Source organism: Eschrichtius robustus, chromosome 3, assembly GCF_028021215.1.
Source record: "Eschrichtius robustus isolate mEscRob2 chromosome 3, mEscRob2.pri, whole genome shotgun sequence".
NCBI classification, from domain to species: Eukaryota; Metazoa; Chordata; class Mammalia; order Artiodactyla; family Eschrichtiidae; genus Eschrichtius; species Eschrichtius robustus.
Window position 1 is genome coordinate 57,900,937 of NC_090826.1, and position 27,907 is coordinate 57,928,843.

The window sequence follows — 27,907 nt, forward strand, 5'->3', positions numbered from 1 at the left end:
CTGCTTTCCTTTCAGATTAATGGGTTGCTTTGTTCCTAGTACTGACTCCCTTGGTTTTTTATGCAAACTCTCCAAATCAGTAGTTCTGAATTTTTTAAAGTCTATGTATCTTTGATTATTTGGTAAAAGTTATGGACCCTCTTCCCAGAAACAAGCACAAAGGCTCACGCTTACAAAACTATGCAAATAATTTCAAAATTAAGCTAAAGAATACCTGCTTTAATGCCTATTTCCAGTTCTTGTGAAGTTTATTCAAACACTAATATAAATATACCGCCTCATTTTTGCTCCACTGGTATCTGGTTTATTATAAAAACCTAAGATATCTTTCAATATCTTTAACATTTTATTTTCTCAGTATGTCTCATTCATTCATTCTTAATCAAACACTTACTGTAATCCTGTTATATGCCTGATATTATGTGACATACTGAGGATACAAAGGTAAGGAAGACATAATCCTTGCCCTCAGAGCTTACAGCCTCCTCAGGGAGATATACATGTAAATAATTTATACAAAGCACAATAAAGGCTACAATAAAGGTATGTGTCGTATGCACAAAAGAAAAGAATGGGCAGGTTTCCTGGAAGAGGTGACACGGAAGCAATAAAGGATAGAGACTTTCATTTATAAGGTGAATAAGTTCTGGAAATCTAATGTACAGCATGGTGATTATAGTTAATAATACTGTATTGCATACCTGAGATTTGCTAAGAGAGTAGATCTTAAGTGTCCTCACCACTCACACAAAAAATGGTAATTATGTGAGGTTATGTTTGTGTTAATTAATTTGACTGTGGTAATCATTTCACAATGTATACATATATTAAATCGCCACACTGTATGCCTTTAAAAATTATGTCATACAATCTAAATATATACAATTTTTATTTGTCATTTATACCTCAATAAAGCTGGAGATATTTAAAATTTTTGAAAAGAATAAGCATAAACCGTCAAGCCAAAGGAAGTTTGTTGGTGAGGAGGCGGAGAGGATGATAAGGAGATATTAGGGCAGAGCATTCCAGCTGGAGAGACATTATGAGGAATTATTAAATGCTTGAAAGATAATGGTATTACTCTCAATAACAATATAAACATTCACTCAAAACTAAATAACATTATAGTAATTTTTTCCTTCTCCCTAAAAAAAGCACATGTTTTATGTTTATCTAATTCTTGGGATTCTCACCTACTATCCAGAACTGGAACGTTACTGTTGCTCTGTACGTTATAAATTGCAATAGTGCCATTGTGATAGCCAACTGCTAAAAGGTTAGGTGCTCCAATTGAAAAATCCACAGCAGTAACGCCGCATGGACTCTGATAAGTACGTTCTGGCCACTGGATAAAAAAAAATTATATTACATTTTAACCTTGGTTTTGTAGACCACAGTAAGGTAGGGTATGATGGTGGCTGAAGACTAGGCTGGTGGCAGTGGGGATGTGAGGAGAGTTAGTCTGCATTCAGTTACTCATTTCTTCCTAACTTCCTGTATACATGAGACTAAAACTTCAATTGGCCATTTCCTTTATTTTGATGAATCCTCAGAGCTCAGTAGTTTTAAGAAATACAGCACTTGGTTTCTACAGTAATTATCATTTTGGGTAATCCTCCAGCAGGATTTGTATGATCATCACAAGTCACCGTCTTAAAGATACAAATAATGGACACCAAATAAATTATCCTGCGTATATTCCTATCCTCCAGTATCTGTTTCAGATGCTTGTATTATCTAATCATTCTAAACAAGGATAGAGGAAGCTCCAAAACTCTCTAAGTTACTCTTTTCTACAACTCTGTCAAGAGTTTTATTGTTTTGTTTTAATGTCTAATCCAACTCCTTTCTGGTTTCTAACAACCTACATGGAAAAGAAGATAACCTGCTGATGATGAATCCTATGTCAACCCTTCCACACGTTTAAAATTGCTTCTTCCTTTCTTTTAGGCTATATACACCCAGCTACCTAACAGATGGGGGATTATTTATAAAAACTCTAATCATTTTTATATGCTCTTCTGATCCTTTTCTAAGTTTTCCACTTTACATTTCAGTTGTGACTTAAAACTAAAGCTGTAAAGTAACAGGTTGACTAGGGCTGTTTAACAAAAAAACATAACTGATTCTTGTTCATTCTCTTTGAAAAATTCATGGCAGTAAGAGAGTTATATTAATCTATTTTCTATCTATCGAGGATAGCAGAAATATATTTTATAAAGTGATAAGGAGTTATTTATATATTGAGAAACAACCCAGTAGTAAATGAAACTCAATTTTTAAAGAATTTTTATTTGCAAATATATTCTTCTTTATAACAGGCAGTGATAAACAATAATGGTTCAGCCCTAGATCATCATATCTAACAGCACATAGTAGATGTTCAATAAGTATTTATTAAATGAATTTACCTTATCCTATAAAGTGTAAGAACAAATTTTAATTGTTTTATTGTTATAGATTTAAACCAAAGAAAGTAAAGTCTTGCTTGGTAAAACTTTGAGTTTGTTTAATGATCACATAAAACTAACTACTTTATGAGAATTATGTGAACATTTAATTAAATAAAAATAGGTCTTATTCCTGTTTTAGTTACCATAGGATTCTTTATTGACCAGCAGCAAGCCAATCCTCTTTTTTGCTCCTTAAATCCAAAGTGCCCATAGCCAACAGCCAAAAGGTCCTAAAAAACAGAAAAATTAAAAATAAGAGAAGACAGCATAAAAATATCAGCAAATGTATAAAGATGCATATTAATGAACTGTGTTAAAATAGTGATGACATTTCAATTGAGGTTAAAAAATACCAATATACCAACTATTTTCACTCTACATTTCCATCTTCCTAAGCAAAATAATAGTAAAAATAATCACATTTTTAGGCTGAAGAATAAACACTCAAAAAAAAACAATTGCTAACAAGCTATTTTACATATTGAGATAATCTTCAAAAATTGTATTATTACATTATAGTGTCTTATGGGTTTTTAATAATGATCTAATAATTTCAAATGTAAAATAAAAGACATTTATTTTTAAAGGGAGGTGCCATGGACTGAATTGTGTCTCCTCCCCTAAAAGTGATATGCTGAAGTCCTAACCCCTAATAACATGTGATTATGTTTGGAAATAGGGCACTTAGGAGGTAATTAAGGTTAAATGAAGTCATAAGGGTGGGGTCCTAATCTGATAGGATTGGGTTCCTTACAAAAAGAGGAAGAGACACAAGAGCTCTTTCTCTCCACCATGCAAGAATACAGCCAAGCCAGGAAGAAAGCCTTCCCCAGGAGCCAAATTCATCTGGCACCGTTGTCCTGGGCTTCCCAGCCTCCAGAACTGTAAGAAGTAAATTTCTGTTGTATAAGCCATCCAGTCTATGGTATTTTCTTATGGCAGCTCGAGCTGATTAATACAGCAGGTCATTTCCAGAAGTGCTTATACAGATGACCCTTGAACAACACAGGTTTGAACTGTGCAGGTCCACTTATACGTGGATTTTTTTAAATAAATACATTGAAAAATTTTTTAGAGATTTGAGATAATTTGAAAATTTCACAAACTGAATAACCTAGAAATATCAAAAAAATTAAGAAGATTTGTCATGAATGCATAAAATATATGTAGATAGTAGTCTATCCTTATATAGGCATAAGTGATATTCAATATAAAATTAATAATATGTGAGTTTTCTTACTGTTTTATAGCTTTGCTTTCAAAGAACTACATTACCATACAGTATGCCTCATTCTCATAATTGGAGAAACTGTGTATCAGCCTATCATCACAGGTAAGTAGGGTTTTTTTAATGTAACAGTGTTTCCAATACTGTATTATGAATATGACTGTAATACTGTATGCCATAAAAACTTTATAATAATTCACTCATTAGTTTATAGGCTAGGCATCCTGAAGCAATCATATCAATTACACTAGGCTACCATAAAGCAATCATATTGCTGCTTCTTCATTATCAATGCATAAATCATTATACCTGTAAATAAATACGAATTTATTTTTCACATGATATTTTCATTTTTGATGTCTGGTGTTAGTAATACATGTAACATCAACAGTGTTTTATATCATATAAGACAGTATTAATGCAGGTACTGACAGAGTATTCATCTGTTAAACAGATGACATAAGCTTAACAGTATTGATAAATACAGTACTATAAATGTATTTTCTCTGATGATTTCCTTAATAACATTTTCTTTTCTCTAGCTTACTTTATTGTAAGAATACAGTATATAACACATATCACACACAAGATATGTGTTAATTGACTATGTTATTGGCAAGGCTTCCAGTCAACAGTAGGCATTAGTAGTTAAGTTTTGGGGGAGTCAAAAGTTATACTTGGATTTTCATGTGCATGGGGGTTGGCATCCCAACCCCCTTGTTGTTCAAGATCAACTCTATAAGTATGTATGGACAAAAGTTTAATGATTGACCAAACCCTGCCTCTTCTCTGTGATCAGAAATATTACAAACACAGTCCTGTGTCTCCACAATTCCCTCTGCCTTAAAATACTCTTCACCACTACCCTTTTTATCTTGACATTGACAAACTCCTATTCATCTCTTCTAGACTCAGCATAGGCGTCACTTCCTCTAAGAAGCATTCACAAGCCTCTCTTATGTGTTCCCACAGCATTATTTATTTTCTTCATTAAAGCACATAGGAAAGTATTATATGGTCAGTGTCTATGTGTGACTAAATTACTACTGTATCTCCAGTGCTTTAACGGAGTTCCTGGCACAGAGTTAATGTTCAACAAATATTTGTAGAATGAATTAATAAATATGGTAGATGGCATCTGTCGTATATTTTTTAGCTTCATTCAAAATTAATCTTATTCTCAATAGCAATAATAATGTTTAAATGCTAGTATATCCAGTTTCTTAAAATGATTCATCTGTCCTTATTACATAGTTATTATTGATTTATTAAATTTCACTTATCTACAAGATGTTCCCAAATAGTTTTATAAAGACAAATCCATACTAAAAGTATTTTATTTTATTCAAAAATAATATACATAATTTAAGAATTGTGCAATTTAGGGTTCAATAAAAATGATTTTTTTAGGTTTTTTTAGCATTAATTTTTTTATTGAGGTATAATTGACATACATTATATTAGTTTCATGTGTACAACATGATTCAATATTTTTATATATCGTGAAATGATCACCACAAAAATCTAGTTAATATGCATCACTATACATAGTTACAGAATTTTTTTCTTGTGATGAGAACTTTTAAGATCTACTGTCTTAGTAACTTTCAAATATGCAATGCAGTATTGCACCATGTTGCACATTACAGCATGACTTATTTATTTTATAACTGTAAGTTTGTACCTTTTGACTCCATTCACCCATTTAATAGCCATAACAACTATCATGTTTGCGCACAGTACCTTACAAGGTGTAGCAAGAAAATAATAAGGCTAATTCTTAAAACATGGATAATACAAGACAGTTTAAACAAATTAGTTTTGACCGTTTTAAAAATACACCAGGGCTTCCCTGGTGGTGCAGTAGTTGAGAGTCTGCCTGCCAATGCAGGGGACACGGGTTCGAGCCCTGGTCTGGGAGGATCCCACATGCCGTGGAGCAACTGGGCCCGTGAGCCACAGCTGCTGAGCCTGCGCGTCTGGAGCCTGTGCTCCGCAACAGGAGGGGCCGCGATAGTGAGAGGCCCGCGCACCACGATGAAGAGTGGCCCCTGCTCGCCGCAACTAGAGAAAGCCCTCGCACAGAAACGAAGACCCAACACATCCAAAAATAAATTAATTAATTAAAAAAAAAAAACTCCATTAAAAAAAATACACCAAATATTTATTCCAAAGATACTGCCATTACACAAAAGATTTTTGAAATTACTAGTGGAGAATCATGTCTTCAGAATGAGTTTATAAACCTCAGGAAAAAATAAGTCTCATTACTCTATAATCATCTCTTTTTGACCAGCAAACATACCATTCTCCCGCTTGATGATTCATCTAATTTTCCTCAGGATGATTCTTAGCAGTGCAGTACTTAAAAGCAAGAACTCTGGAGCCAGATGTCTGGGTTTGAATTGTTTCACTTACTGGTTATATAACTTTGGGCAAGTTATTTATCCTTTCTGTGCTTCAGTTTCCTCATCAACATAATGAGGAAAATAGTAGCGTTGTGATAATACAAGTAAAACATTTACAATAGTGCCTGGTACATAGTAGGTGCTGTTTAAGTATTTGCTGCTATTAGTAGTAACAGTATTTTAAGGAATCTCAAAATTATTTTGCACATGTTCTGGGTCACTGGATTAAGTATATACTTCCAAATATGATTACTTTAAAGAGAATACAAATTTGGGCACATGAGTTTGGTACCATGTTAAACTAAATAAATATATATTATCTTCTTGTTCACTTAATATCTCATATGGATTCAGAGAATGCCATGTCCCAAGTACATCTCCTAAAATAAAAATGGTGACATTTTCATATTAAAGGAGAAAAACATCATTTTGTAACTGTTTGCATTTTCCCCTTTTAAAAACATGAACTTGTTTTTAGAGGAATTTTAAAACTAGGGGTTATGTCAATTTAAATCCCTTGCCTAATAGCTGAGAAAAAAAAGTTTTCATTAGTACTTGACAAGTGCCCTTAAATGCTAGAGACAGAATTACTAAAATGTTTGATAACTTACTGGATTTGTTTTATTCCAGGCAAGGCTGCTCACATTAAGGCCTTTGGTTAAGTCACAGGAAAAGGACCAAAGTCGTTCCAAATTGGCTGGTATTGTTGATTGTTCTGATCCTATTTCTATTTCTTCTTCCTCTTCCTTCTTAGCCTCTTCTTCTACCTCTTCAAGTTTTTCACCTACTAAAAAGTCTTCAGGTTCTTCAGGTTCTGGTTCTAAAATTAAGTCAAATAAAAAGAAGATCATTGTGCTCTATACCTACAGGAATCTACCAAAGTCTCCAAAGAGCATCTCTATCTACCACTGACACTTCAGCCATCATTGGATCTGCTGGGTCATATGGCCCAAGGGACTGGGTACCCTGAATAGCTGCCTGAACCTGTTGCAGAATCTTCTGTCGTTCTAGGCCCCACTCAAAGCTATTGGCTTTTCAGAGCACTCAGTAAATGGACCAGAGGACTCATCCAAATGAGGAATATGTTGCCTTTAAAATGCAAAGAGGTCCACTAGGCATTGTGTCTCTTTTTTTTTTTGGTTGAAGGGGAACCAGATGCAACAATGTATCCTTCACCTTAGAAGGTATATCTTGACATATTCCATGCCACTGGACCCTTGGAAATTTCACTGAGGTGGAAGGCCCCTGAAATTTTGTCAGATTTATTTCTCACCTTCTGACATGCAAATGTCTTACCAGTTAAGTCTACTTCCTGTTCACTAGGTCCAATCAGCACAATACCATCAATGTAATGGACCAGTGTGATGTCCTGCTGAAGGGAAAGCTCCCTGCAGACTAAATTATGACATGAAGCAGAACCGTGAAGGTGTACTGCTGACCTGACCGGGTAAAAGCAAATAGCTTCTGGTGGTTTTACCAACAGGTATTGAGGGGGAAAAAAACATTTGACATATCAATAGCTATACACCAGGTACCATGAGATGTGATAATTTGCTCAGGCAGTGAAACCCCATCTGAAACAACAGCTGCAATTGGAGTCACCACGTGGTTAAGTTTACAATAATCCACTGTTTTTCTCTAAGATCTATGTGTTTTCTATGTAAGCTAAACAGATGAGTTGAATGGTGAGAGTCAACATTCCTGCATATTTCAAGTCCTTGGTGGTAGCATTAATCTCTGAAATCCCTCCAGAAAGGTGGTATTGCTATGATGTGCTATTTTCATAGGTACAGGCAGCTCTAGTGGCTTCCACTTCGCCTTTTCCTCCCATATTAGCCCTCACTCCACAGGTCAAGAATCACATGTGGGGATTCTGCCAGTTTCTGAATATTTCTATTTCAAGTATACATTCTGGAACAGGGGAAATAACTACAGGATGATTCAGTGGACCCACTGTGAGATGAACCTGATCTAAAATTCTGTAGATCACCTGACTTTTACAAGTCCTTACTCTGACTAGTAGACCCCAGTGATGTTTTGGGTCTCCCAGAGCTAGTGTGAACTCAGCCACTGTTCAGTAATCCCTGAAATTTCTGATTATTTCCTTATCCGCAATGCACAGTCACCCTAGTAAAAGGCTATAGATCCCTATGGGGAAAGCTGGGATTAATATTAACAGTATACATTCTTGGCAGTGTAGCGTGATACATTCTCAAAGGGACCCAGTCTCCCCTTCATTCAAGAAGTTCTGGTTCTATAAACTGGCTCAAGAATAGGAATAGGTTAAGGGGCTGTGACTTTGTTTTTTAGTGTTTCAAGTTAGAAACACTTGACCTAGAACTCTACTGCTTACACAGATTAAGAATTTACAAGAAGACTGTCTGTTATGGGCTGAATCATTTCTCCCCAAAATCCATATATTGAAGCCCTAAGAATGTAGTACCTCAGAATGTAATAGTATTTTGAGACAAGGGCTTTAAAGAGGTGATTAAGGTAAAATTAGGCTATTAGTGTGGGTCCCAATCCAATATGATTGGTATCCTTATAAGAAGAGGAAATTTAGACACACCAAGAGAGACAAGGGATGCACACACACAGAGAAAAGACCGTGTAAAGAGGCAGCAAGAGGGTGGCCATCTGCAAGTCAAGGAGAGAGGCCTCAGAGGAAACCAACGCTGCTAGCACCTGGATCTTGGACTTCCTGCCCCCAGAACTGTGAGGAAGTAAATTTCTGTTGTTTAAGCCACTCAGCTCGTGGTATTTTGTTATGGCAGTCCTAGCAAACTAATACGCCACCTACCTATGTCTCTTCTAAGGACATCATAATCAACTAGCCAGTGCCCTGGGTCTCTGCAAGTCAGACTATTCTCATTACTGCTTTGTCCCCATTATGGTAACCACGCCTACATTTCCTCTGGCGATTAAATGCTGCCCTTTAGCCCCCTCACCCTCAGGATCCAATTATCATTACTATATTTAAGGCCCCAGTTCAGAGGCAGCAGCTCTCACTATAACTTCTGACCTACAGAAGAGTGACCACAGAGCTCTTCAAGGATGTCGGGGCTGGCCCTCACAAGTTTATTTCTCACAGTTGTGGTGAAAGGTATGTTATCTGGACCCTCCTGGAGTGAACAGGCAGGTCATCATGATAAGTCCGCTCTAACGTTAGAACGTCCCTACGCCTTTGGATACCTTTCTTTAGAGTACACCAAGACAGTTCTGACACTTCAGCTCCACTTAGTAAAGGCCACATTTTGGTCCATTATCAGCCAACCAAAAAACAAATTCTTAAAGCCATCTCTAATCCTTAAACTACAACACTGTACCCAGAATCTCCGCTCAGCGGAACCATATTAACTTTGACCTGATCTGACTTTATATTCCTTCCATCATTATCCTATACCCTTAATACCCATTTCCACCTATATTCCTCAGATCTCTGCCTGTATAAATTAGCAAACTCAGCAATTGATTCTCCAAGAAGTTATAACAAACCAAAATGTGTATGTACCTAACAACTTCAAAATACATGAAACAAATAAACAATCAAAACCAATAGCTCTGAAAGGAGACATAAATACACAATTATAATTGGAGATTTCAACACTCCTCTCTCAATAACTGGTAGAACAAGTAGGCAGAAAATCAGATGACCTGAACATCACTATCAACCAACTTGACCTAACCAACATTTACAGAACATTCTATTCAAAAACACCAGAATATATGTTCTTCTCAAGTACCATAGCACATTCTTTAAGATGGACCATATTATGGACCATAAAACAACTTTAGACCACAATGGAATTAAATTAGAAATAAGAGAAAGATAGCTAGAAAATTCCAAAACATTTGTATATTAACACATTCATAACAACACATGGGTCAACGAAGTCTCAAGAGAAATTTTAAAATATATTTTAATGAACTGAAAATACAACATATCAAATCTTATGAGATTCAGCTAAAGCACTGCTTAGAAAGCATATATGAGAAAAGAAGAAAGTTAAATTTGTATCTCACATGTGATCCACCCATTCCACTCCTAGGTACTGACCCAAGAAAAATGAATGCAAATGCCCATACAAAGACTTGTATACCAATATTTTTACCAACTTTATTTGTAATGGCCCCAGACTAGAAACAAATATCAATCAACAGGTGAAAGGATAAACATAGTATAGGATATTCATACAATGGAATACTAGTCAGTAATAAAAAAGAGTGAACAATTGATACATGCAACAACATGAGTGAATCTGAAATAATAATTTTGATTTTAATAATTTTGCTGAGGAAAAGAAGCTAGATAAAAAAGAGTACATAATGTACATTTATATAAAATTCTAGAAAATGCAAACTACTAATCTGTATAAGGATGTAAAGCAAATCAGTGGCTTCTTAAGGATAGGGGAGGGGCAAAGAGGAACAAGAAGGAAGGATTATAAAAGACATGAAAAAAACATTTGAGATATACATATATATCATTATATATAATTGTACATATTCATTGATTGTGGTGATATATCAAAGCGTTTGAATTGTATGCCTTAAGCATTGGCAGTTTATTGTCACTTATACTTCAATAAAGCTGTTAAAAAATAACCATGGTATATCACTCTTTAAATGAACACCAGATAATATAAATACCACAGCATTTTTTAATTGTGAAAAAAATTACAGCCATTGACATGCATAGGTTTTAGCTGTACAGTTTGATGAGGTTTGATAAATATACACACTGATGTAACCAACAATCCAATCAAGATGCAGAATATATCCATCAAGCAAAAAAGTTTTCTCATGCTACTTTCCAGTCAAACCTAATCTACCATAGGCAGGCACTGGTTTAATTTCTAAAACCTTGGAGTAGTTTTGTCGGTTATAGCATATCATGAAAATGGGCCCATTGGTATGCATTCTTTTGTGTCTGAATTCTTTCACTTAACAATGTTTTTGAATCCATCAAGGTTATTATGTATATAAGTAGTGCACTCATTTTTATTGCTGAGTAGTGCTCCAGCATTTGTTTAAGCATTGACCCACTGATGGATACCTGGGATTTTTCCAGTTTGGGGTTATTATGAATAAAGCTGTAATGAGCATTCTTATATAACTCTTTTTTGTGGATATATTTTTTTCTCTTGGGTAAATATCCAGGAAAAGGATTATTGGGTCATTGGATGGATCTGTGTTTAACATTTTAAGAAACTTCCTAGCAGACTTCTGGGTTGTACAATTTTATACTCCCACAGCAATATATGAAAAACCCAAGCTGCTCCATGTTTTTGCTAACACTTGGTTTTGTCAGTCTTTTTAATTTTAGCCATTCTGGCTAGTGTATTGATTTTAACTTGCATTTCCGTGATGACTATGCTTAGTACATTTTCAGGTGTCTATTTGTTGGGTGAAGTTCCTGTTCAAACCTTTTGTCTATTTTTTTTCAACATCTTTATTAGAGTATAATTGCTTTACAATCTTTTGTCTATTTTTCATTAGGCTGTTTTTCTTCTTTTTATGGGGCTGTAAATGTCCATTACATATTCAAAACTTAAGTCTTTAGTCAGATGTATGTATTGCAAACATAATTTTCTAGCCTGTTGCCTTGTATTTTTTTCTTAACAGTGCTATTCAAAGAGCAGGCGTTTTAACTATTGCAAAGTCTTATTAATTTTTTTCCTTTATGCCTTGGGATTTTTGTGTATTAAGTATCTTTTCTTACGCTAAGATCACAAATAATTTTTCTTTTATCTTCTTCTAGAACTTTATAGTTTTAATTTTTACATTTAAATCTATGGCCCATTCTGAGTTAATTTATACATATGATATGAGGTGAGGGTTGATGTTCATTTTTCTGCCCATATGGATATCGAATTGTTTCAGCACCATTTTAAAAAGATCAGCCTTTCTCTATTGAATCACCTTGGCATGTTTGTTAAAAATCAATTGACCATATAGGTCTGTGTTTATTTCTGGACTCACTACTCTGTTTCAGTCATCTATATGTCTATCCTTAGACAAATACCACACTGCCTTGATTACTGTAGCTTTATAGTCACTTGTAATCTGGTGGGGTAAGTCCTTCAACTTTATTCTTCTGTTTCAAAATTGACTTAGTTATTCTAGGTCCTTTGCTTTGCCATATAAAATATAGAATTATATTGTCAATTAATTATCTTTAAAGAAATTTAAAATGGTGAGAAATGTCTCTTACTTTTACTCACGTTGTCGAATTCTAGCATTCTCCATTTCTTCGTTTAGATTCTGGTTTCTGTTATTATTTTCCATCAGCCTGAAGAACCTCCTTTAACATTTTTTACAGTGCTGGTCTGTTAGCAATGAATTCTCTCAGCTTTTGTTTGTCTGAACATGTTTTTATTTCACCTTGATTTTTGAAGGATATTTTCTCTAGATATAGAATTTTTTAGCACAGTAAAAATGTCATTGCATTGTCTTCTGGCTTCTGTTAAGAAATAAGGGCATTATTAGCTTTCTTCCCTAAATGTAACGTGTTTTTTCTGGCAACTTTTAACATTTTTTTTTGACATATTACTTATAATGTGCCTCAATGTGGTTTTCATTGTGTTTATCTTGCTTGGGTTTCATTGAGCTTCTTATAATCGTTGGTTTAAAGATTTTTTTCAAGTATAGAAAATTTCTAGCAACTCTTTCTTCAAATGTTTTTCTGCTTTTCCTCCTCTTTATTCTAGTACTACAATTCCAATTACATGCATATTAAATCACATGATCTTGTGACACAGGTCACTGAGGCTCTTTTTTTTTTTTGGCCTTGTTTATCTCCATACTCCCGTTTGGAATGTTCCTCTTGCTTGTCTTTGAGTTCACTGATCTTCTTCAGTTTTTAGTATTCTGTTAAACCCAAACAGTAAATTTTTCATTTCATGTATTATGTATTTCAGCTCTAGTAGTTCTATTTGGTCCTATATGTAGCTTTCATTACTTTTCTCATTGTATTCTTATTTTCTTTAAATCCTTAAGCATATTTTTATAGCTTCTTCTTTAATAAACTTTATTTTTTAGAGTAGTTTTAGGTTCACAGCAAAAATGAACTCAAAGTGCAGAGTTCCCAAATACTCACACACAGATATATGCACAGCCTCTTCCAGATCAGCATCCTGCAGCACTAGTACATTTGTTACAATCAGTGAACCCATACTGACAAATCATTATCCCCCAAAGTCCATAGTTTACATTAGGATTCACTCTTGGTGTTGTACATTCTATGGGTTTGGATGAGTGTACAGTAACATGTACCCACCATTATGTATCCTGCAGAATAGTTTCATCACTCTAAAAATCTTATGTGCTCTGCTTATTCATTTCTCCCAACCCTCTAATCCCTGGAAACCCCTGATTTTTTTTACTGTCTCCATAATTTTGCCCTTTCCAGAATGTCATACAGTTGTAATCAGACTATGTAGCCTTTTCAGATTGGCTTCTTTCACTTAGTAACATGCATTTAGGTTTTCTCCATGTCTGTTCATGGCTCGATAACTAATTTCTTTTTAGTGCTGAATAATATTCTATTGTCTGGATATACTGCAGTTTATTCATCCATTCACCTACTGAAGAACATCTTGTTTGCCTTCAAGTTTTGGCAATTATGAATAAAGCTGCTATAAACATCTGCATGCAGATTTCTGTGTGGATATAAGTATTCAACTCCTTTGGGTAAATACCAAGGAGTGCAGTTATGGACCGTGTGGTTACAGCATGTTTAGTTTTGTAAGAAACTGCCAAACTATCTTCCAAAGTGGCTGAACCATTGTGCATTTCCACCAACACTGAATGAGAATTCTTGTTGCTCCACATCTTTGCTAGCATTTGGTAGTATCAATGTTTTGGATTTTAGCTATTCAATAGTTTTGTGGTGGTATCTCATTGATGTTTTAATTGGAAGTTCCTTAATATATAATGTTGAGTATCTTCTTATATGCTTATTTGCCCTCTGTATATCTCTTTGGTGAGGTATCTGCTAGGTCTTTTGCCCATTTTTAAAAATTATGTTGTTTGTTTCCTTATTGTTGAGTTTTAAGAGATATTTGTGTATATTGGATGAGTCCTTTACCAGATATGTCTTTTGCAAATATTTTCTTCAGTCTGTGACTTGACTTCTCATTCTATTGACAATGTCTTTCATAGGGCATAAGTTTTTTTGTTTTTTTAAAATTATTTTTTATTGAAGTATAGTTGCTGTACAATATTATATAAGTTAAATGTGTACAATATAGTGATTCATAATTTTTAAAGATTATACTCCATTTACAATAATTATAAAAATTGGCTATATTCCATGTGTTGTACAATATATTCTTGTAGCTTATTCTATACCTAATAGTTTGTACCTCTTAATCCCCTACACGGCCCCTCCTACCTTCCCTCTCCTCACTGGTAACCACTAGTTTGTTCTCTGTATCTGTAAGTTTGCTTCTTCTTTTGTTATATTCACTAGTTTTTTGTATTTTTAGATTCCACATATAAGTGATACACAGTACATGTCTTTCTCTGTCTGACTTATTTCACTTAGCATAATGCCCTCCAAATCCATCCATTTTGCTGCAAATGGCAAATTTTCATTTTTATTTTTGGCTGAGTAGTATTCCATTGTAAATATATACCATATTTTCTTTATCCATTTACCTGTTGATGGACACTTAGGTTGGTTCCATATCTTGGCAATTGTAAATAATGCTGCTATGAACATTGGGGTACATGTACCTTTTAGAATTAGCGTTTTGGGTTTTTTTGGCTATATATCCAGGAGTGAAATTTCTGGGTCAATATCAATATGGTATAAGTTTTTAATTATAATGAAGTCTGGTTTATCAATTATTTCTTTCAATAGATCATGCCTTTGGTGTTAAATCTAAAAAGTCTTCATCATACCCAACATCCTCTAGATTTTCTCCAGTGTTGTCTTCTATGAGTTTTATAGTTCTGTACATTACATTGAGGTTTGTGATCCATTTTGAGTTAATTTTTGTGAAAAGTGTAAGATCTGTATCTAGATTGTTTATTTTTCCCATAAATATTCAGTAGTTCCAGTACCATTTGTTGAAAAGACTATCTTTTTTTTCCATTGTATTGCCTTCCCTCTTTGGTCAAAGATCAGTTGGCTATACTTATGTGTATCTATTCTGGGCTTTCTGTTCTGTTTCATTGATCTGTGTGTCTATTCTTTCACCAGTACCACACTGTCTTAACTACTGTACCTTTACGGTAATTCTTGAAGTCAGGTAATTCCAGTCCTCCAACTTTGTTCTTCTCCTTCAATATTGTGTTGGCTATTCTGGGTACAACAGCTTTTTTAAATTCCTTGTCTTGAGTTAGTGTCTCCCTACAACTAGGGCACCTGCTGGCCACTGGTGGGGAACCCTGACACCCAAGGAGACAGGAGGAACCCCCAAGTGAACCGGATCTTGGTTCACGAGCCGGGGTTTGGGCCAAAGCTCCTGCAGTGGGAGCTCCACGTCTGAACCACTGGACTAACAGAGAACCTCAGACCCCAGGGAATATACATCAGAGTGAGGTCTCACAGAGGTCCTCATCTCAGCACCAAGACCCAGTTCTACCCAACATCCTACAAACTCCAGTGTTGGAAGCCTCAGGCCAAACAACCAGTAAGATAGGAACACAATCCTACTCATAAAAAAAATTTTTTAAATGAGATGGCAGAAAAATATGTCACAGATGAAGGAGCAAGGTAAAAACCTACAAGACCAAAAGAATGAAGAGGAAATAGGCACTCTACCTGAAAAAGAATTCAGAGTAATGATAGTAAAGATGATCCAGAATCACGGGAAAAAAATGGAGGCACAGATTCAGAAAATACAAGAAATGTTTAACAAAGATCTAGAAGAACTAAAGAGCAAACAAACAGATATGAACAGCACAGTAACTGAAATGAAAAATACACTAGAGGGAATCAATAACAGAATAACTGAGGCAGAAGAATGGATAAGTGACCTGGAAGACAAAATGGTGGAAATAACTGTGGAGGAGCAGAATAAGGAAAAGAGAATGAAAAGAATTGAAGACAATCTCAGAGACCTCTGGGACAACACTAAACACACCAACATTCGAACTACATGGGTCCCAGAAGAAGAAGAGAAAAAGAAAGGGTCTGAGAAAATATTTGAAGAGATTATAGTGGAAAACTTCCCTAACATGGGAAAGGAAACACTCACCCAAGTCCAGGAGTGCAGAGAGTCCCATACAGGATAAACCCTAGGAGAAACACACCAAGACACATAGTAATCAAACTAACAAAAATTAAACACAAAGAAAAAATATTAAAAGCAGCAAGGGAAAACCAAAAAATAACATACAAAGGAATCCCAGTAAGATTATCAGCTGATTTTTCAGCAGAAACGCTGAAGGCCAGAAGGGAGTGGCAGGATATACTTAAAGTGATGAAAGAGAAAAACCTTCAACCAAGATTACTCTATCCAGCAAGGATCTCATTCAGATATGACAGAGAAATTTAAAGCTTTTCAGACAATCAAAAGCTAAGAGAATTCAGCACTACCAAAACAGCTTTACAACAAATGCTAAAGAAACTTCTCTAGGCGGGAAACACAAGAAAAGAAAAAGATGCACAAAAACAAACCCAAAACAATTAAGAAAATGGTAATAGGAACATACAGATTGAAAACTACCTTAAAGGTAAACAGACTAAATGCCCCAACCAAAAAATATAGGCTGGCTGAATGGATACAAAAACAAGACCCATATATATGTTGTCTACAAGAGACCCACTTCAGACCTAGGGACACATACAGACTGAGAGTGAGGGGATGGAAAAAGATATTCCATGCAAATGGAAATCAAAAGAAAGCTGGAGTAGCAATTCTCATATCAGACAAAATAGACTTCAAAATAAAGACTATTACAAGAGAAAAAGAAGGACATGACATAATGATCAAGGGATCAATCCAAGAAGAAGATATAAAAATTGTAAATATTTATGCACCCAACCTAGGAGCACCTGAATACATAAGGCAAATGCTAACAGCCATAAAAGGGGAAATTAACAGTAACACAATAATAGTAGGGGACTTTAACACCCCACTTACACCAATGGACAGATCATCCAAAATGAAAATAAATAAGGAAACACAAGCTTTAAATGATACATTAAACAAGATGGACTTAATTGACATTTACAGGACATTCCATCCAAAAACAACAGAATACACTTTCTTCTCAAGTGCTCATGGAACATTCTCCAGGATAGATCACACCTTGGGTCACAAATTGAGCCTTGATAAATTTAAGAAAATTGAAATCATATCAAGCATCTTTTCTGACCACAACACTATGAGATTAGTAATAAATTACAGGAAAAAAACTGTAAAAAATACAAATACATGGAGGCTAAAGAATACATTACTAAATAACCAAGAGATCACTGAAGAACTCAAAGAGGAAATCAAAAAATACCTAGAAACAAATGATAACGAAAATGCAATGACCCAAAACCTATGGGATGCAGCAAAAGCAGTTCTAAGAGGAAAGTTTATAGCAATACAATCCTACCCCAAGAAACAAGAAAAACCTCAAATTAACAATCTAACCTTACACCTAAAGCAACTAGAGAAAGAAGAACAAACAAATCCTAAAGTTAGTAGGAGAGAAATCATAAAGATCAGAGCAGAAATAAATGAAATAGAAATGAAGAAAACAATGGCAAAGATCAATAAAAATAAAGCTGGTTCTTTGAGAAGATAAACAAAATTAATAAACCCTTAGCCAGACTACTCAAGAAAAAAGGGAGAGGACACAAATCAATAAAATTAGAAATGAAAAAGCAGAAATCACAACTGACACTGCAGACATACAAAGGATTATAAGAGACTACTACAAACAGCTATATGCCAATAAAATGGACAACCACGAAGAAATGGACAAATTCTTGGAAAGGTACAATTTTCCAAGACTGAACCAGGAAGAATTAGAAAATATAAACAGATTGATCACACGTAATGAAATCGAAACCGTAATTAAAAATCTTCCACAAAAAAAAAGTCCAGGACAGGATGGCTTTACAGAAGAATTCTATCAAACATTAAGAGAAGAGCTAACACCAATCCTTCTCAAACTCTTCCCAAAAATTGCAGAGGGAGAAACACTCCCAAATTCATTCTATGAAGCCACCATCACCTTGATACCAAAACCAGAAAAAGATATCACAAAATAAAGAAAATTATAGACCAATATCACTAATGAACATAGATGCAAAAATCCTCAACAAAATACTAGCAAACAGAATCCAACAGCACATTAAAAGGATCATACACCATGATCAAGTAGGATTTATCCCAGGGATGCAAGGATTCTTCAATATACGCAAATCAATCAATGTGATACACCACATTAATAAATTAAGGAATAAAAACCATATGATCATCTCAATAGATGCAGAAAAAGCTTTTGACAAAATTCAACACCAACTTATGATAAAAACTCTCCAGAAAATGGGCATAGAGGGGACCTACCTCACCATAATAAAGGCCATATATGACAAACCACAGCAAGCGTCATACTCAATGGTGAAAAACTGAAAGCATTTCCACTAAGATAAGGAACAAGACAAGGATGCCCACTCTCGTCACTCTTATTCAACATAGATTTGGAAGTCCTAGCCACAGCAATCAGAGAAGAAAAAGAAATAAAAGGAATATAAATTGGAAAAGAAAAAGTAAAACTTTCACTCTGTGCCAATGACATGATACCATACATAGATAATCCTAAAGATGCCACCAGAAAACTACTAGAACTAATCCGTGAATTTGGGAAAGTAGCAGGATACAAAATTAATGCACAGAAATCTCTGGCATTCCTATACACCAACAACAAAAAATTAGAAAGAGAAATTAAGGAAACACTCCCATTTACCACTGCAACAGAAAGAATAAAATACCTAGGAATAAACCTACCTAAGGAGACAAAAGACCTATATGCAGAAAACTATAAGACACTGACGAAAGAAATTAAAGATGATACAAACAGATGGAGAGATATACCATGTTCTTAGATTGGAAGAATCAACATTGTGAAAATGACTATACTACCCAAAGCACTCTACAGATTCAATGCAATCCCTGTCAAACTACCAATGGCATTCTTCACAGAATTAGAACAAAAAATTTTACAATTCATATGGAAACACAAAAGACCCCAAATAGCCAAAGCAATCTTGAGAAAGAAAAGCGGAGCTGGAGGGATCAGGCTCCCTGACTTCAAACTATACCAGAAAGCTACAATAATCAAGACAGTATGGTACTGGCACAAAAACAGAAATATATATCAATGGTACAGGATAGAATGCCCAGAGATAAACCAACGCACATATGGTCACCTAATTTACGACAAAGGAGGCAAGAACATACAATGGAGAAAAGACAGCCTCTTCAATAAGTGGTGCTGGGAAAACTGGACAGCTACATGTAAAGGAATGAAATTAGAACACTACGTAATACCATACAAAAAAATAAACTCCAAATGGATTAAAGACCTAAATGTAAGACCAGACACTATAAAACTCTTAGAGGAAAACATAGGAAAAACACTCTTTGACATAAATCACAGCAAGATCTTTTTTGACCTATCTTCTAGAGTAATCAAAATAAAAACAAATGGGACTCAATTAAACTTAAAAGCTTTCGCACAGCAAAGGAAACCATAAACTAGACAAAAAGACAACCCTCAGAATGGGAGAAAACATTTGCAAATGAAACAACAGACAAAGGGTTAATCTCCAAAATATACAAACAGCTCATGGAGCTCAATATCAAAAAAACAAACAATCCAGGTAAAAAATGGGCAGCAGACCTAAATACACATTTCACCAAGGAAGACATACAGATGGCCAAGAGGCACATAAAAAGATGCTCAGCATCACTAATTATTAGAGAAATGCAAATCAAAAGTACAATGAGGGGACTTCCCTGCTGCTTCAGTGGTTGGGAGTCTGCCTGCCAATGCAGGGGACACGGGTTCGAGCCCCGGTCTGGGACGATCCCACATGCCACAGAGCAACTAAGCCCGTGCACCACAGCTGCTGAGCCTGCACTGTAGAACCCACGAGCCGCAACTGCTGGGCCTGCATGCCACAACTGCTGAGGCCCACGTGCCTAGAGCCTGTGCTCCGCAACAAGAGAGGCCACTGCAATGAGAAGCCCGTGCACTGCAACAAAGAGTAGCCCCCACTTGCCATGACCAGAGAGAGCCCATGCACAACAACGAAGACCCAACGCAGCCAAAAATAAATAAATAACATTTTTAAAAACAACCAAAAAAAGCACTACAATGATGTATCACCTCATGCCAGTCAGAATGGCCATTATCAAAAAATCTAGAAACAATAAATGCTGGAAAGGGTGTGGTAAAAGGGAACCCTCCTGCACTGTTGGTGGCACTGTAAATTGATACAACCACTATGGAAAACAGTATGGAGGTTCCTTAAAAAACTAAAAATACAACTACCATATGACACAGCAATCCCACTACTAGGCATATACCCTGAGAAAACCATAATTCAAAAAGACATGTACCACAATGTTCATTGCAACACTATTTACAATAGCCAGGACATGGAACCAACTTAAATGTCCATCGACAGATAAATGGATAAAGAAGATGTGACACATATATACAATGGAATATTACTCAGCCATAAAAAGAAATGAAATTGAGTTATTTGTAGTGAGGTGGATGGACCTAGAGTCTGTCATACAGAGTGAAGTAAGCCAGAAAGAGAAAAACAAATACTGTATGCTAATGCATATATATGGAATCTAAAAAAAGAACAAAAAATGGTACTGATGAACCTAGCTGCAGGGCAGGAATAAAGACGTAGACATAGAGAATGGACTTCAGGACATGGGGTGGGAGGGCGAAGCTGGGGTGAAGTGAGAGTAGCATCAACATATATACACTACCGAATGTAAAATAGTTAGCTAGTGGGAAGCAGCAGCATAGCACAAGGAGATCAGCTCAGTGCTTTGTGATGACCTAGAGGGGTGGGATAGGGAGGATGGGAGGGAGGCTCAAGAGGCATGGGATGTGGGGACAGATGTATGCATATGGCTGATTCACTTTGTTGTACAACAGAAACTAACACAATATTGTGAAGCAATTATACTCCAACAAAGATCTATTTTTTTTAAAAAATGTCCTTGTCTGCTTTTGCACCATCTCAGTCATCTTTACATCTGTTTCTATTAACTGATTTTTCTCAGTTATGGCTCACATTTTCCTGCTTCTTTACATGACTAGTAATTATTTTTATTGGAGGCTGTACATCATAAAATTTACAGCAATGAATGACTGGATTGTGTTTTCTTCCAAACAATACAGTGTTGAAGTTTGTTTTATCAAGCAGTGAACTTATGTTCAGATTATCTTGCTTTTTAAATTAGCTTTTTCTAAAGTGTGTGAAGGTAGGGGTCTAGACTAGATAGAACAATTTAAGTATGAATGTATCTGATAATAAAGCTCTCAAATATATAGAGCAAAATTAATAAGCTTAGAGAAAATAGAGACAAATCCATAATCATAATTAAAGATTCTAACAATACTCTCTCATTAGTTGATAGAACAGGTCAACAAAAACTCAATAAAGATGAAAGATTTGTAAAACACTATCAATCAATTTGACATAATTAACATCTAAAGAATACTGCACTAAATAATAGAATACCCCATCTTCTTGAGTGTGGAACATTCACCATATGCTGGGCCATAAAACAATTCTTAATAAATTTCAAAGGGTAGAAATCATATAGAATATGTTCTCTGACCACCATGCCAATGTTAAATTAGAATTCAGTAAGAAAAGATGAATAAAAAATTACTAAAAACTTGGAAACTAAACAGTATACTTTTAACTAACCTAAACATCAAAGAGAAACTCACATGGGAAATTAAGAATTATTTGGAATTGAATAATAATAAAAACACAAGATATCAATATTTGTAAGAGGCAGGAAAATTTATAGTATTAAATGCCTATCTTAGACACGAAAAAAGATGTAAAATCAATGATCCAAACTTCCATCTTAAGAAGCTACAAAAAGAAGAGTAGATTAAATTCAACGAAGAAAAACATAAAAGTAAAAATGAAAATAACTGAAGTTTTTTTTTAAAAGGACCAAAAAATTGAGAAAATCATTGAAACAAGAAGATATTTTTGAAAGGATTAGTATAATTGAAAAAGCCCCAACTAGACTAATAAAAGAGAAAAGTCACAAATGACCAATATCAAGAATGAAATAGGAGATACCACTATAAATCCTACAGATATCAAAAGAATTTAAAGAGAGGATATTATGAACAACTTTATGCATATAATTTCAACAACATAGACAAAATGGGTAAATTCCTCACAAATTACCAAAACTGACACAGGTAGGAATAGAATAACCCTATATTTGTCAAAGAAATTAAATTTGCAATTTGAAAACTTTCTGTAAAGAAAACTCCATCCCAGATGGTTTCACTGGTAAATTTTATCAAACATTTAAAGAAGAAATAATACGCAATTTTTTTTTGAAAACAGAGAATGAGGGAAGACTTTCAAACCTCATATTATAAGTCCATCATAACACTAAAGAACTTCAAAGGAACAGAAAATTACAGAAAAATATGTTGCATGAGACTAGTCACGAAAATTCTCAATAGAGTATTAGAAAATTGAATTCAACAGTATATAAAAAGGATAATATATCATAACCAAGTGAAGTTTAACCAGAGGAATTCAGTTTGTTTTAACACTTTAAAATCAAACAATGTAACTGGCCACATTGACAGATTAAAGGAAAAAATTACATAATTGTTTTAATAATTTAGAAAATGTTTTGAACAAAATTCAACACCCATTTATGTTTTAAAATGTCTAGCAAACTGGAATGAGAAGGAAATTTCCTCAAACCAGTAAAAGGCATCTATAAAAAACTATACTTAACATCTTATTTAACAATGAAATACTGAATTCCTTTATCCTAAGTTCAGAAACAAGACAAAGATATTTGCAACCTTGGGGCAGGCAAAGATTTCTTAGAGAAGACATGGAAAGTATTTACTACAAAAGGAAAAACCGATAGATAAGACTTCATCAAAATTAAAAACCTCTGCTCAACAACAGACAAATATATGTTATAGGCTTAAAGAAAATAGTTGTATCTTTCAAGGAGCTTGTATCCAGAATATATTTTTTTAAAAAAAGCTCCTACAACTTGATTTTTTTAAAAAAAAGACAACTCAATTTTAAAATGCACAAAGAACTTGACCAAATATTACACAGAAGAAGATATACAAATGACAAAAAAAGTTATTAAAAAGATTGCCAACGGCAGGCATTATCAAGAATGTGGGGTTTCCCTGGTGGCAGTGGTTAAGAAACCACCTGCCAATGCAGGGACACGGGTTCAAGCCCTGGTCCGGGAAGGTCCCACATGCCACCGAGCAAGTAAGCCCATTCACCACAACTACTGAGCCTACACTCTATAGCCCATGAGCCACAACTACTGAGCCCGTGTGCCACAACTACTGAAGCCCACATGCCTAGAGCCCGTGCTCTGCAACAAGAGAAGCCACCGCCATGAGAAGACCGTGCACTGCAATGAGGAGTAGCCCCCGCTCCGCAATGAAGACCTATGGCAGCCAGAAAAAAAAAAAAAAAAAGAAGAAGGTGGAGCAACTCCTGTATATTTCTTGTGGGATTGTAAAATGGTACAAATAATTTGGAAAGGTATTTTGCAGTTTCTGAAAAAGTTATACATACATCTATTCAAAGACCCAATAATTCCATTTCTAGGTATTTACCTAAGAGAAATTAAAACATATATCCACAAAAAGAAACACAAAAATGGTCATAGCAGCTTTATTCATAATAGCTCAAAGATGTACAGGTGTCCATCAGCAGGTGAATGAATATACAAATTATTATGGTATGTTCATAAAAAGGAGTAGCACTCAGAAAAAAATGAACTACTTATATACATATCAATGTAGATGAATCTCAAAAACATTATGTTAAGTAAAAGAAGCCAGACACAAAAGAATACTTACTATACGAACCCACTTATATGATATACCAAAATAATTTATCTATAGTGATAGAAATCAGCTTAATGCCTGTCTATAAGGGTGTACATTTTAACGGGAAAACAGCAGAAGGGAACTTTTGGGGTTGGTGAATATATTCTCTGTCTTGATTACAGTATTAGTTATACAGGCTTATACATTCTTAAATGTATCAAATTATGTAGTTAAAATATATGTATTTCATTATATGTAAATCTTACCTCATTAAAAAATTTCCTACTATATTTCTCTTTCTTAGATACATTTAAAGAAGTGATCTACCACCAGTTTTGTTTTCAAAACATCAAAATTTACAGTACTCAGGGCTTCCCTGGTGGCGCAGTGGTTGAGAATCTGCCTGCCAATGCAGGGGACACGGATTCGAGCCCTGGTCTGGGAAGATCCCACATGCCGCGGAGCAACTGGGCCCGTGAGCCACAATTACTGAGCCTGCGCGTCTGGAGCCTGTGCTCTGCAACAAGAGAGGCCGCGATAATGAGAGGCCCGCGCACCGCGATGAAGAGTGGCCCCCGCTTGCCATAACTAGAGAAAGCCCTCGCACAGAAACGAAGACCCAACACAGCCATAAATAAATAAATAAATAAATAAATAAATAAAAATTAATTAATTAATTAATTTACAGTACTCAGTAAAACTTTAATCTTATAACTCTAATTATGGGATGAAAAATTTATATAAATGATAAAAATTTTAAAACATCATCCTAGTATGAGATAAGAAACATAGTTTTTCAATATTCTTAGATGTAAGTAACCAAAAAGGTTTACATCCATTTGTCACACACGCAATTTTGTAACCTAATTTTTTGATGTAGGCATATAGACGATCACTTTTGACTTGAAGGATCAAGAAAGATTTCATAAAGGAGTTTGCCCTAATCCATACTTGAAAGCTGGGAATTGAAATTGAAAAGTTGAATTAGATAATCTCTCAAATCCTTCAAAATATTTTGTGAATCTATGAGATGGGATTTGTAGCAATAAGAGTATATAATTAAATTAGGGAGAGGTAATAAAAGCTAGAACCTGGAAAGTATAAATGGCAATGGAAAGGGGGGTTTGATTATGAGAGAATAATTCAATGAGGGAACAACGGAGAGGAAAGAGCCAAAGGTAAGGGTCTACACCTTTTTTTGGGGGGTTCCTGGTCTGGACTCTTGCTACTCACATGTTTAGTGCTGAAAACTATATAAAAATGTCTTCTGATCAGTGATAACTCAGTCTAGATATTGCATTTAGAAATAATAACATCATTCGATTTTTAAAATTATTTGAGCTTGACTAAAAAGTGATTATTTTAAAATATCTTTTGTAAAGTATAAAATCTTTATTTCAAAACAACACCATGTTTTTTAAAAAAAGTTTTTTAGTGTTTTAGTATATAATGTATTAAATACCTTTTAAAACAGGAAGCTGACGATAAGCTGCAAGTTTTGGCTGAAATATATTTTCCATTATAACTCGTTCCATAAAAAATAAGTCCTGTTGGAACTTATCAGATTTCAATACTGCCTCTGAGTTGTCTTCTTCTTCATCATGGACTTTAGCCAGAATTACATTTTCAATATCCATTAGAGAACTACCTTCACTAACTGTAAAATACAAATATGATGCAATGCTAAAATAATTCAAATAATATTAGCTGGTTTGTACATTCTAAAGATTTAAGAAATGACATTTTGACATCACTATTTGTTTTCCTCCAGTATTTAACAACTTCAATAGACATTTATTGAATGCCTTTTACAAACCAAGCACATACAAGATATACATAAATTATCTCATTTTGGAATTCTTAACCACTCAAAAATGTCTGTTTTCCAGAAAATAAGCAATGATAACTCATAAGGTAATTTGTATCTCTATATATTTTTATTCAAATTGAAATAAAATTATTATCAGTCTTCAGATAAAGGTTTGATTTGATTATTGCTTTATAGGAACAATAAATTAATTTTTATTGATTTTATTTTTATTGATGCTATAACAAATTACCAAAAACTTAGTGGATTAAAACCATACAAATGTATTATCTTAGAGTTCTGTAGGTTAGAGGTCTGACTCAGGTCTCACTGGGCTAAAACCAAAAAGTTAATAGGGTTATGTTCCTTTCTGAAGGCTCTAGAGGAGAATTCATTTCCTTGCCTTTTCCAACTTCTAGAGGACACCAGCAACCCTTCCTCCATCTTCAAAAGACAGCAATATTGCATCTCTCTGATAGTCTTCTGTCATTACATTTCTCTCTGACCAGAACTGGAAAAAGTGCTCCAATTTTAAGTACCCGTGTGATTAGTTTGCGTCCACTCCGGTAACCCAGGATAACCTCCTTCTTTGAAGATCCTTAATGTAATCACATCTGGAAAGTCTCTTTTGTCATGTAAGGTAATTTATTCACAGGTTCCAGAGATTGGGATGTGTATATATTTGGGGAATGATTATTCTGCCTACCACATTACTTAGTAAAAAAACAGAATGAAGGGGAATCCTGCACCCATGAAGATGAAGTAGACACTTTTTCTTATTCCTCTTCTAAATACAACTAAAACCCCTGGACATCATATATAAAACAAACATAGGAAGCCTTTGAAAACCTTTGATAGAAGGAGGCAAAGCAACAAGAGAGCTCAGGACCCAAGGAATGACACAGTGGTGAGTTCCCTGGATTCCTTATTGCTGCATATACTCCAGACAAACCTCCTCTCTCTAGCCAAAAGACCAGGAAAAGAAAAACCTTGCAAGAAAAAAAAAAAAACTTTTAGACTATAACCATTCCACTCCAGACAAAAACACAGAGAAAAAATTGTAGCCCCACCCATTCCACAAATTCCACTAGCCAAGTGGGGAGCCTAGACTTCCATCCTTGCCAGGTTCTAACAAGGCATCCCAATCTCCCAGCCTTCCAGTGGGTGTGGTGTCAGAAAAGGATCAGTAAGGAACCAGGACTTTCAATCCTAACAAAAATAATAACTGTGCTGCCCTTTCTGCAATGTCAGCAGAGACCAGTTGGGGAACATGGAATTCCACACCTACCTGGCAGTAACAAGGTGTCCCTTCTTCTCCCCAATAGAATAGTCAGAGTTGGACTGGTAGAGTCAGAACTTACAGAACTGCCTGAAAGTAATAAAGCCAAGTCCCAATCCATGGCGTCAGGGAGTGGTAATGAGGTGCTCCTATCCCTCCCAGTCATGTATCAATGGAAATCAGAGCTCCCCGCCTGCCCCTGCAAAACAGTAATGAGGAGATGATCCCCTCCCTCACTGTAATTGAAGGCGAAGTGGAGAACATGGATTTCTACAAAACCCCACTTCTACTCCCGCCTAGCAGTAATGGAGCAGTAAATTCCCCTGTCAAAATAGTGTCAAACAAAGCCTGCTAAAAAGGAAGGTTTAGAGAAGATCCAGTTCTCATGACATAATGCCCAAAATTTCTAAATTTCAACTGAAAGTCACTCATCATACAAAGACACAAGAAAATCTCAACCTAAATGAAACAAACAAACAAAAAAACAAATAAAATCAATAGATGCCAACACTGAGATGACAGAGATATGTGAATTATCTGACAGTTTAAGACAATCATCAAGAAAAAGTTTCAAGCATTTATGAACACATTTGAAACAAATGGAATAATAGAAAGTATTATCAAAGAAATTAAAAATCTTAGTAAATCAATTCAAGAACCAAATGGAAA

The 27,907-nt window shown here is 35.0% G+C and overlaps 1 protein-coding gene across 1 annotated transcript in view; it reads right to left on the reverse strand.

Moving 5' to 3' along the window:
* Positions 1–27,907, reverse strand: part of DNAI4 (dynein axonemal intermediate chain 4) — a 123,861-nt gene that overhangs the window by 24,576 nt on the left and 71,378 nt on the right. Inside the window, 4 exon segments of the mRNA XM_068538005.1 lie at positions 1,194–1,345; positions 2,597–2,683; positions 6,701–6,909; positions 25,615–25,809. Coding sequence (XP_068394106.1) covers positions 1,194–1,345; positions 2,597–2,683; positions 6,701–6,909; positions 25,615–25,809 — 643 coding nt within the window.